Source organism: Portunus trituberculatus, chromosome 47 (assembly GCF_017591435.1).
Source record: "Portunus trituberculatus isolate SZX2019 chromosome 47, ASM1759143v1, whole genome shotgun sequence".
Lineage (NCBI taxonomy): Eukaryota > Metazoa > Arthropoda > Malacostraca > Decapoda > Portunidae > Portunus > Portunus trituberculatus.
In genome coordinates, this window is record NC_059301.1 from 21,447,254 (window position 1) to 21,459,753 (window position 12,500).

General features: G+C 34.5%; 2 protein-coding genes across 4 annotated transcripts in view; one reads left to right on the forward strand and one right to left on the reverse strand.

The window, feature by feature from the left end:
• Positions 1 to 4,264: 4,264 nt before the first annotated feature.
• Positions 4,265 to 12,118, forward strand: LOC123520599 (sialin-like). Of its 3 annotated transcripts, none has more exons than XM_045283022.1 (12): positions 4,265 to 4,407; positions 6,062 to 6,107; positions 6,232 to 6,434; positions 6,593 to 6,826; positions 6,949 to 7,036; positions 7,147 to 7,367; positions 8,169 to 8,318; positions 9,763 to 9,895; positions 10,059 to 10,192; positions 10,580 to 10,687; positions 11,378 to 11,505; positions 12,002 to 12,118. In XM_045283022.1, exons 1-12 carry the CDS (start codon positions 4,339 to 4,341, stop codon positions 12,042 to 12,044), a joined length of 1,557 nt encoding a protein of 518 aa, XP_045138957.1. In that variant the 5' UTR covers positions 4,265 to 4,338; the 3' UTR covers positions 12,045 to 12,118. The 3 variants fall into 3 exon arrangements, with proteins under 3 accessions (XP_045138957.1, XP_045138960.1, XP_045138959.1); XM_045283024.1 differs by lacking the exon at positions 4,265 to 4,407 and adding an exon at positions 4,425 to 4,481; XM_045283025.1 differs by lacking the exon at positions 6,062 to 6,107 and having other exon boundaries at positions 4,297 to 4,407.
• The window catches only part of LOC123498166 (uncharacterized transporter slc-17.2-like), a 25,196-nt gene continuing 23,814 nt past the window's right edge, over positions 11,119 to 12,500 (reverse strand). The window contains exon 6 of the mRNA XM_045245334.1: positions 11,119 to 11,495. The gene's annotated coding sequence lies outside the window, so the exon portion shown is untranslated. The remainder of the gene's footprint in view (positions 11,496 to 12,500) is intronic.

Sequence of the window (12,500 nt, forward strand, 5' to 3'; positions counted from 1 at the left end):
AAGCACATTGAGATGGATGGAAAATTATTTGAGGGGGAGAGAAATAAGGACGGTAGTTAAAGATAATTATGAAGTCCAAGTGGAGAGCAGTAGAAAGCGGAGTGCCACAGGGGTCAGTATTGGCGTCAATACTTTTCTCACATATATAAACGACATGCCAGAGGGAGTGAACAGCTACATAAATCTGTTTGCGGACGATGCGAAACTGTGCAGAGTTATAAAGCAAAAAGAGGATTGTGAAATACTGCAGGAAGACTTAAATAAGATCTGGAAATGGAGTAAAAACTGATGGAGATGGAGATGGAGATGGAATTCATTGTGGACAAAAGCCATGTCATAGAAATGGGAAAGAGTGAAAGACGACCATTGGGAATCTATAAGATGGGAGATGGAGTAGAACTAGAGAAAGTAAAAAAGGAAAAGGACTTGGGAGTGACGATGGAAGAAAACAATCAACCGGTAAGCCATATTGTTAGAATTTTCAGAGACATATAATTTGCTAAGGAATATTGGATTAGCATTTCACAACATGGACAAAGAAATGATGAAGAAATTGATAAGTACTATAATAAGACCCAGATTGGAATATGCAGGAGTTGTGTGGACCCCTCATAAAAAGAAACACATAAGGAAATTGGAAAGACTACAAAAAATGGCTACAAGAATGGTTCCAGAATTTGAAGGGATGACATATGAGGAGAGACTAAAGGCTATGGATCTACCAACCCTGGAACAGAGAAGGGAGAGAGGGGATCTGATACAAGTTTATAAATTGATCAACGGAATGGATCAAGTGGATAATGAGAAACTGATCCTGAGAGAAGAATATGACATTCGAAGCACAAGATCGCATAGTAAAAAACTGAGGAAGGGAAGATGTCTGAGAGATGTTAAAAAATATAGTTTCCGCAAAGATGTGTTGAGACTTGGAACAGTTTGAGTGAGGAAGTGGTGTCAGCAAAGAGTGTGCATAGCTTTAAAGAAAAATTGGATAAGTGTAGATATGGAGACGGGGCCACACGAGCGTAAAGCCCAGGCCCTGTAAAACTACAACTAGGTAAATACAACTAGGTAAATACACACACACACACACACACACACACACACTTCACTCGGTAAAAATGATCATGTATTGCTTGAATTCAGGCTGAAAGAAAGACCGGAAAAAATTTGAAACAAAGACTATAACAATAGAAGGTACAATTACAGTAATGCTAACTTTGCATAATTAAGGAAATACTTTGAACAGGTAGACGACTGAATTTTATATATCGGAGAAAACTGAAGACAAGTGGAATATTTTAATGGAGAAGTATAATGAAGGAATAATGAAACATGGGGCAATCAAGAAAATAGACAATTAAGCCTAGACACAAGGAGTGGTTTATCAGATGTGCTCGATCGAGTTAGCAAGGATGGAAAGAGAAAATGCCTGGAATAAATGGAGAAGAAATAGAAGACGAACTCATTGGTTAGACTACGCCCAGAAAAGAAACAAGTAGGTACGTCAAGATTCGGAGAATGGAACAGAAAAACTACGAGAAGGATATAGTGAAAAAATGGAAGGACCAGCCAAAATTTGTTTTACAGATATGTAAACGGCAAGCTGAAAAACAAAGGAAAAATAAGTAAACTAATATACAATAAAGAAACTTACGAAGACCCAGAAGAAATGGCGGGAGTGATGAACAACTGCTTCCAGTCAGTCTTCACCAGAAAAAGCGACTTCGAATGTCAAAACCCAGTGGAATTAACTGATGGTGTTCGTGAAATACAAGAAGTAAGGAAAATAATGGAAGAACAAGATGTAGGAAAAGCCAGGTCCCGATGGACTGTCAAACTGGATTGCAAAGAAATGCAGTCACCAGTTAGCAGATAAAGTCCACAACATCATTGTAAGTTCCTTAACAGAGGGTAAAGTACCAACAGATTGGAAAAGAGCGGATATTGTGCCCATACTCAAAGGGGAAATAAAGAAGGTCCATTAAACTACTGACCAATATCATTGACCAGTGTAATAGCAAAAATATGTGAGAAGTTAATAAAGAAGAAATGGATGGAATGTCTGGAGAAGAAAGGTATGTTGACAGATAGACAGTATTGATTCAGAAAAGGAAGATCATGTGTCACAAATTTAATAAGCTTCTACTCAAGAGTGGTTGACATAGTGAAAAAAAGGGATGGATGGGTGGACGTACTACTTATACCTAGATCTAAAGAAGACATTTTTTTTTTTTTTTTTTACAAGGTTCCACACAAAAGGTTACTGTGAAAACTTGAACAAAATGGAGGACTAAAGGGAGGACTTCTGAAATGGATGACTGACTTTATAAAAGACAGAGAAATGAGAACAATTATAAGACATTAAAAAAAAAAAAAAATCGCACTGGAAAAAGAATTTCAAGTGGAGTCCAGCAGGGGTCCGTATCAGCACCATTAATGTTTGCGATATATGAGAACGATATACCAGAAAATATAGACAGTTACATCAGTCTGTTTGCAGATAATGCTAAATTAATGAGGAGGTTGAATAGAAAAGAGATTGTGCATAAGGCCGTGGTACAGTGGAACCACGCGTGCCTTGGGGCCGAAGAGGTCTCCAAGCGCACGGGTTCGAATCCTATCCACGGTCCGAGTGTAGGTTGGGCTTCCTTACTCAGGGCAACTGTTTCCTAGAGGGTGGGCTTTCAAATAGGAGGTATCCCCAAAAGTACCCCTTTAGCCCATAAATTCCCGTGAAAAGCCGACATGGTATATATATATATATATATATATATATATATATATATATATATATATATATATATATATATATATACTTGGATGAAATAGCGGAATGGTCACTGACATGGGATATGGAATTTAATAAAAAAAAAAGTGCAGCGTATTAAAATTTGGAATGAGCAAAAAAAAAAAAAAAAATGGGCAAAGGGAGTTTACTGAATGGGAATGAAGAAATTGATTAAAAAGTCAGAAGAAAAAGACTTAGGAGTAGCCATTGTGGATAACTTGTCACCAGAAAGGCACATAATAGAATTACAGGAAATGACTATGAACTTTTAACAAATATAAAGGTGGTATTCACTTACACAGACGAAGATGATGTAAAAAAAAAAAAAAAGCTTAACGGCTCTAATACGCCCAAAAAGTAGAATATGCAGCCATAGTATGGTCATCGAACCAAAAGAAACACATAACGAAACTAGAAAGGGCAGCAACAAAGCTTCCCCCAAGTTTACGTGAACGGTCATATGAAGAAAGGCTACGAATACTGGTCTTATAATCTTAGAACAAAGAAAGGAAAGAGGAGATCTAATAGCAGAGTACAGAGCGATGAATGGATTGAAAAGAAAAAAAAAAAAAAAGAGAATACTTACTGATCTGGGACAACAATGACACAAGAAGACATGGAAAGAAATTAAGAAAAGACAAGCAATTCAGCTTTCCACAAACTTTACAAAGATGTGTAGAGGTGTGGAATGGTCTACGTAGATAAGAGAGTCGTTGAAGCAAGGACAATCATTATAAGTTCGAAGAAATGTTTGATTTCCATAGATATGGAGACAGGGCAGCCCGAAAGTAGCTCTTTTCCTGTATGTTACAACCGAGGATTTGAATATATTGTATATTCCTTGGTTACAACACACACACACACACACACACACACACACACACTTCTTAGAGAATTTCATTGCGAGTCCCATTGCTTTTCTCTCAGTAACATCAATGCCAGTTTGTACTATCTTTTGTCTTTTAAGAGAGAGAGAGAGAGAGAGAGAGAGACAAATAAAAGTCGTGAGTGACAACAAATTAAGGTTTCTTTTTAATCATAGAAAACTTAAAGGATTACACGTGGCCGAAATTATTTTTAACGGAATAAATAGGTAGTAGACCGAAATAACGAGACCGGAAAAAAATAAAATAAATAGTGTCTCACGGCGCCTTAATTGTTGGTACATATGCTAATGTCAGAATAATAATTTATAATGGCCTGATGGATCTATTCATTTGTCTTCTTTAATAATATTTTTTGTATTGTGTAAACTCTCTTTTACGTAGGAAGGATATCAGCAGGGGCAATAATGAAAAAAAAAAAAAAAAAAACGCTGAAGTGCTAGGCCCATCTTTATAATTGATTGATTGATAACTTTATTGTTGTATAAGTTGTCTTACAATTGATCTCCTGGTAGAGACCATGCAGAGTTGAAAGGCTCAGCTCACTGCTGTGGATTAAAATTAATAATGTGCAACACCGAATTACAGTGGTGTTTGCTGTTAAGTTGCTATTTCAGGTAGGTTCAGCCATGGTACCATGGGTTCAGCAAAAGCACTGACAACATGACAAGTGTCAAGAGTCAAGACTCAAGAAGCACCGTTGTGAAGATGGACGCGGGACGGAAGCAGGTGGTAAGTTTATTTGTTGATGTGCACAATTTATGCAATGTCACGGAAAGTTATTGGATGACGACCAATATAATAAGGTAGCCAGTTAGTGATATATTTAGAATGCATACCAGCCAGGCTTGGGCGTGTGTATCCCTTGGGGTGAGCCAGATTAGTGTGACAGATGTTGGTCTGTAGGATCAGTGCTTCCACAGAAGCAGTGCCTCTATTCTTGGCCTCCTTTATTAGATGCGTTGATGCACTCTAATAATCAGTGTATGGGGATTATGAAGATAACTTCAGCTTACTTCTTTTTAAGCAATGAATATTTGTTTCTTGGTAGAAAATAAATTTTCTTGCCTTCACGCTTATTTAATTTATTTTGGTAAAATTACAATTTAATACAACACGCCCTATCATTTATTTCTCATCCACTACTTAACAAGCTTGGGAACCTTGTGGGAAAGGGAGGTGTTTGGATGTGAAAACCCAAAGTAGGCTTTTTTGATATGGCTGAAAAGTTTAAGAATGATAAACTACATATTTTGAATAGGAAGATTTATATGCTAATCAAACGTAATCAACCTAACTTAACTGAGGGGGTGTGGCAACTGAGTCTAACATTACCTAACCTGACCTAAACTACTCAGGGATGGCTCTCTACGTCCCATCTCTGGACTCTTCCTATGTGTACTAATCCAACCTAATATTATAACAGCACACCACATCAGCAAGAATTATTTAGGTAATGGTCCAATATAACTCTACCTTATTTTTATATAGTTTCATTCTAGACCTTCACAAACCCATTACATACATATCGTATGGTAGTATCAAGTGGCAAAAAAATTCACTAACCCTCTTGATGTGACTTGGGATTTCTCCTAAGCCAGATTTTTGTTTCTATCCCCCAACCAGGACCTGTGAGAAAATAAATCACTACCATGAATTTCAGTTTGCTTAGAAATTTTTCTATACTTAGTGACTGTGAACATTTCTGCATTAGGAGAAATGTTAGTTGTAATGTAGATTTTATGAACATTAATGAAAATATAGTGTAATATTAAGTAAATATCTCAGTAATTAGAAAGAAAGTTTTCTTGTGGATCAGAATTATCAGTCATGTTACTTGGTCTTTATTGTTCATCTTATAATGATTTGGACACGTTGTCTCTCTTTTCCAAACTTCTGCAGCCTGTACGAGAGAGGGAGGGAGAACCAGTAGGGTATTATTTCTCCATGTAATTACCATTGTCTCTCCTGATTTAACTTTATTGCTCTTCTTGTATAATTTTAACCTGATTCTTTATTTATTGTGATTTGTTCTCATGTACTTGAACTGCTATAATTTTTTATGTTTTCATAAATTTTGCATCTTTCCCCAATCCCTCTTCATAGTCATTTTATCTTTACTTCTCTCTCCATACCACTGCTTCTGGACTTTTCTCTCTACAAATGGTTGAAAATTTTGCATTTGACATTTGTTGATTTTTCCACTTTCACTTGACTAATCCTCTACTGCCAACTTGTTTTGAATATTTGGAAGTAGGTATAGAAATATGTAACTTGAGGATCTAGGTATATTTCGTCTGAAAACTATAATGCGCTAAGCTAATCGCTGGATTGATTAAGCGGAAAGGTTGATAATTTTTTTTCTGAAGATTTGTATTGTATTCAGTTTCAGCAAGAAGGATGTCAGGGGCAAGTAAATTCAGCTGAATCAAGTAAGTAGCCATTTATCTTAATAAATCTTAAAGACAAGAAAATGTTTATTTCAATTAAGGTAACCATTTCAGTTTGTAGAAGACAATTATAAACTCAGTTGCATTTTTCTCTTTAATTTTTCAGAACATGGAAAACGACATGATTTTATCCTTCTGTTATTTTTGGGTTTTGCTGGCCTATATGCCATGCGGGTCAATCTGTCGGTAGCAATTGTTGCCATGGTGAAAGCTCACCCAGAAAGCCAAAGTCTTCGTGATACAGATGATGTATGCCCTAATCCAGAAGTAAAATCTGAAAACAAACAGAACCCTTCGAAAGTTGAATCAGTAAGTTGGTAATTTATGGTGCAATATTCTTTGAAGCTTTTCTGTGTTGGTAATGAGAAATGTGATATTTGTTGTTTTTATACTTCTTTGATACATAATCCAATGACTCTCAAGTTAGAGATGTCCCTTAATTAAAATGAGCTTTGCTTTCATTACAGAGGGAAGAATTTGACTGGGATGAACAGACTCAAGGTATGGTTCTTGGAGGTTTCTTCTATGGTTATCTTCTCACCAACTTCATCGGAGGACGTCTGGCTGATAGGTTTGGAGGGCGACTCATATATGGTGCTGGAGTGACTCTAACAGCATTCCTTACAATTATTTCACCTTCAGCAGCAAGATACTCCACTAATGCATTTATATTAGTCAGAGTATTAGAAGGAATGACTGAGGTGAGGATGTTAGGTCATTGTTATTAGTGTTCATCACAGTAATGAAAATAAACCATCACACTATACTTTATATGCTTGTGTTGATGAATGTGAATGCTATTTTTGTCATTTGTCACCCACAGGGAGTGACCTTTCCTGCCACAAACGTGATGCTTTCTCATTGGATTCCGCCTCAGGAAAGGGCACGGTCTTTATCACGTAGTTGTGGAGGTATTTTTATCGTACAGTATTAAGAAATACTATGTGGCTTTGTGATGTGAATAATTATTGGTTGGTGTTATAATTTTGCAGTCATATGGTAATTTTTTAATCAATTACAGGCACTCTAATTGGCACTGTAATAACATTGTCAGTAAGTGGATGGCTGACGGAAACAGAATGGGGATGGCCTTCTGTTTTTTATCTCTCTGGATCTATCTGTCTTGTTTGGAGCTGGTTCTGGTTTAAGTATGCTTTTGACACCCCAGATGACCATCCCACCATCTCAGCTGCTGAAAAACTTTATATAAAGCAATCCATTGGACACCATAGAGGAAAGATGGTGAGATGAAATTGATTTTAATAAATTTGTCCTCTTTCTTAGTATTTGACATTGTTGGGCACTTTTTTTCCTTTATTTATTTGTTTAGGTATTTATATATTTATTTATTTTGATAAACTGAACCTTTCTCTTTATAGAAAATTTTTGTTGGACATTTGTTTTATGTATATTTCTTTTGGTATTTATGAAGTGTATTTTATAGAAATCTTGGCATTATATTCATGATGAGTTTGGTTGTGGTTCTGGTGTGAGTTGACAACTGGTTTGAAAACTGTTGTGCGTGGTGCTGTGATATTGAAGTATTACATCAACGTCCCAGTTAGCACCAGTTGTTGCTAATATAACCACAGCATGATTTATTGTTAGTGGGTCTTCCTCTAGCTATGATTATCCTAACATTTTTACCAGTCATACTTTTTGAGGTTATCCTGTGGAACTCTCTCTTGTGGCCATCTCCTGGCTGGAAATTCTCACAAACAGATATAGATTAAGATTAAAGTAAAAATAGATGAATGAATAGACAAGTTATAACATGGTCCAGTTGTAATGGTCCTTCATTGTGGTATAAACCTAGACATGATTATCAGTGAGATGCATATGAATGCTATTTATGCCAGAATCGATATTTTTGCCTACAATATTTGGATAATCTCTACACTATTCCAGTACATTATTTGATATGTAAATATTATGTATATGATTCTTCAATATAAAACTTTTTTCTGTGTAAGATCTTTAAAGACAACTAAAAGATATAATGTCTGAATTTCACATGAACTGATTAACCTACTTCCTTTTTAGGGGCAGAATGTACCTTGGAGATCAATCCTAACCTCAGTGCCCTTCATGACTTTGGTAGTGGCACATGTATGCCATAATTGGGGCTTTTACTGCTTGCTCACAGAACTTCCCACATACCTCAGAAATATTCAGCACTTCGACATGAAACAGGTTGGTGTATTCAACCATTTGTTTAGATATCCATCTCACAGTCTGATTTCGTAGCCACCAATACCTTCCATTAACATGTTAATTGTGTATTGTTTTGAGCAGATGTTTCATACTTTGTGTATTGGTACATTTGTGGCATGGAAACATAAGTACATAAACAATTTGTGTGTAAATTTGTGTTTATTATAATTTCACTTCTGGTAACATGTAATAAGTATAAAAGTAATGAAGCAATAATTATGTTTAAACAAGGTTGGGAGGAGTTTAGTTTTAGCAGCCAATGTGGTGAGCTACACCTTTGTATTTCATGCTTCAATGAAAAGCATGCCTCATGAGAAGTGATATATGTACATGGTAATGAATCAAACAATACGATAATCTAATATTCTAACTCAGGAATAGTGATCTGGAGCATTATCTTATATTTTGTTATGAAAGCAAAGCTTTTCATTAACAGGAAATTTTATTTCTTGATGTAATTTAATGAGTGATATTTTCCTTACAATCAATTACTGTTGCACAATGTTTGGAAATAAAATGTCACCAGGATTACATGTACTTTACCTTTTTATACTTAAGGCCACCTTGCATCCTTCACACTGTAATATCTTCTCTTAACATCCTCTGCAGTGTTTCCTTGTGTTTTCTTTTGTCCAAATACTTCATTAAGAGTGTGTTTGTTTCTTTCACCCAATGTATATCAAACCTCCTCTTCCCTGATTTTGTAATTTCCTCAGGAATGTTTTAGTTACAGAACAACTGGCTCAGAAGCTCCTTAGACCTTGTTTTGCTGAATAGTACTTATTGCATAGAATTCAAGCATTTGTTATTGATATCCCACCAATCAATTCCAGAGCCAGTTTCTTGTACCACTTTCTTGATTTTCTTAGTGGTGAGCACTAATAGGAATTTAGTTGATTGGCAACATCAAAACTTTTTTTTTCATTTATTTCTCTCTTTTCTCTTTTCTGTACTCAATGACACTTTGAGGTCTTAGAATCTCTTCCCCTTTTCTGTTTTTATTTTCACTTGGAGGTGACTTATTGCCTAGCTCAGGTACTTTAGTTAGTGCAAGGATATCTGTCTTATTCTTCCATTTTTTAAATTTAACATCTTGTCTGTTTTCTGTTGCTTTCATTTCTTCCACTTTCAATTTTCATGTCACTATTTTTTTTAGTCTGAAGGTAAGAGTTTCATGAACATGCAGCAAAGTTCATCATTATGGAGAAAAGAGGACAAACATATCAAATCAATTTAGAACATAATATGTCCTTATTTATCTTTATTTAGCATTTTTTAGAATTTACTTTAATAATAAAGCATGTATAGCAGCAATAATATTACATTTTTACATCCTTTCCCACAACTAAAAGTACTATTGAATAGTTGAGCATCATTGTTGAACTGTGTGAGACAATCTAACAAAACCATGTTTCTTTGTCAGAGTGGTTTAATCTCAGCACTCCCTTACATGGTGATGTGGGTGTTTAATTTGGTATATTCATCATATATGGATCATCTTTTACAAACAGAAAAGCTCTCCACCAAGAACATCCGGAAACTCTCCATGATCATAGGTAAGAAAACGTTGTGCATAGTAAGCATTCATGTGTCACTGTGTGATCAGTTCTAGTTTATGAACACAAATGCAAGTGTATTCTTACATTCTAATGCAGATTTCTCTTTATATGTACTCCAGTTCTCTTCATGTTGCTAATTTTAGGAACTAATCACTTCCAGCAAACCACATTCCAGCAGCAGTGCTGCTCCTTGTTCCATTGGTGGGATGTGATAGCCAGCAAGCTGTGATTCTCATCTGCATTGCTATGGGTTCAGGTGGAGCTTCAACGTGTGGAGTGCACTGTGGTTTACAGGCAAGTACTGGAGCTGATTACAACTCATTATTGATTGTGATTCAACATAAAAAGGAGTACATTTTTATTATAATTATTATTATTATATTATTATTATTATTATTATTATTATTATTATTATTATTATTATTATTATTATTATTATTATTATTATTATTATTATTATTGTTATTATTATTATTATTATTTTTATTATTATTATTATTAAAAAAGAGAAAGAGAAGGCACCACAACATTCCAGTCATATGGTACAATAAATAGTAAAAATATATTAATTGATAAACAAATAAATAAATAAATAAGTAAACAAATAAGAGAGAAAAATATGAGATAGAATGTGTCTGTGATAATGGACAAGTATTAGCAATAATCTTAAATTTTTCTTAGGAGTTGGCTCCAAACTTTGCAGGGACCTTGACAGGCATATCAAACACAATGGCAACAATACCAGGATTTCTTGCTCCAGCTGTTACTGGTCTCATCATAAATAACCAAGTGAGTTGCTTTTTATTAAAACTTTTATCTGTTTTATTATATACATATAATACTTGTTTTTTTTTAAGAACTCTCCCCAAGCAACACTCATATCAAAGTTATTTCATTCATTTGCCTTTGTATTGCCTCCATTAATGGTTTAATCCTTTTAGTCTCCCTTCACAACTTTCTCTTTTATACTCCAGCATGCTGTCCTCTTATTTGATTTCACAGAAATATGTTTTCTTAATCCAATGTGTTTATTATACTCATAATACTCCTGTGAACATATCTTTGTCATTTTCACATGGCTAGACCACCTTGCAGTTTTGAATTTCATTCTGGTGTATGATTTTTTCACCTTTAGTAGACACACCAAGTCTGTTATATTAAATTTTATTATTTCTATCATATTTCTAAATATACAAATAGGCTTTTGATATTATTTCATATCTATGATCCACCTTTATATGCATATCTTCTGTAACACTTACATACATTCTCTTTCACCATTTCGCTTTTTATATTGTTCATGTACTTGTTTAGCTATATTCATATTTCAGCATTTGAAAATATAAAGGGAACATTTAACTGGATACATGTATCTATCTCTCTCCTTATCAGATACTTGTTGTTACTTGTTCAAATATTCCACCCATAGTAGGTTTATTTTCAGCATGCAGCAAGGTCATGATTGCCTTTCTTTCACAGCAAACACTAAGCAGTTGGAAAGAGGTGTTCCATGTGGTGTCACTCATTTACATTTTTGGAGGCACCATCTATCTCCTCTTTATGTCTTCTGACACTCAGCCGTGGAATGATGCTAACACTGAAAAAAGGTAATGAGAGATCAATTATATTCATTCATAGTGCAAGGAAATGTGTATGTGTGAGTGCACCAGTCAGCTTCCTTGCCAAAAAGCTTAGAGATCAGCTTAACCTGTAGTGGCTATTGTAAAGATATTTTCTGATTAGATATAACCAGATATCTATTCCATTGTTTTAAGATAAAAGGATAAAATACATATGTGAAACAATTAAGAATATTGATACAAATTATTTATATTGAGAACTGGCACTATACTACTTCACAAAAGGGTATTTAAGGCATACATGAGGGCACAATAATTTTGGGTGTTAATTCAGTTTAAGGTGTTTTAGAGAATTAGGTACAGTATTCATGAAAATAAATTTTCAAGGCTTGCGTTTTATCATTCACCTCATGAAAGAATATGGTTCTGATAATCATCTAATGTTTTATAATCAGATTGTTGTAACTTACATAGTCTATTTATTAAATAAACCTTTACAAAAATACTTTTTCATTTGTTGCAGAAAAGGATCGTTCAAAGAGACTGCACTACTTAAAAATGTATGAGGTAAGATTTCCATCAGACATTGCAAATTGTGAAGTACAAATTGAGTGATGAAACTGTTCTTAGTTTTCTCTACTTAGGTAATTTGTGAGTGAATGTTATCATAGGAATCTCTTTTATTACATTTTACAATCAGAACATTTTATATTATTACACATGTGTAAAGGATTTAAATGACTTTTACTTAGTGTTTGCAGTATGGCTTTTATACTAGAAACTTAGAATGTTTCAGTCCTATCATAAAAAATTCAAATTGGCATAGGTAATGTATTTATTGAAGTACCTTCTTTGATTGTATGAGTCATTATGTGAAATCTTCATAATACTGCATTTTATTCTAATTGCACATGATAATTATTCATTCCAGTTGTCAAGGTCTACCTATTTATCCGTCCATATGCCTCTTTATATAGCTGCCTATCTTTATATATTTCCAGTGTGTGTGTGTACTACTGTCA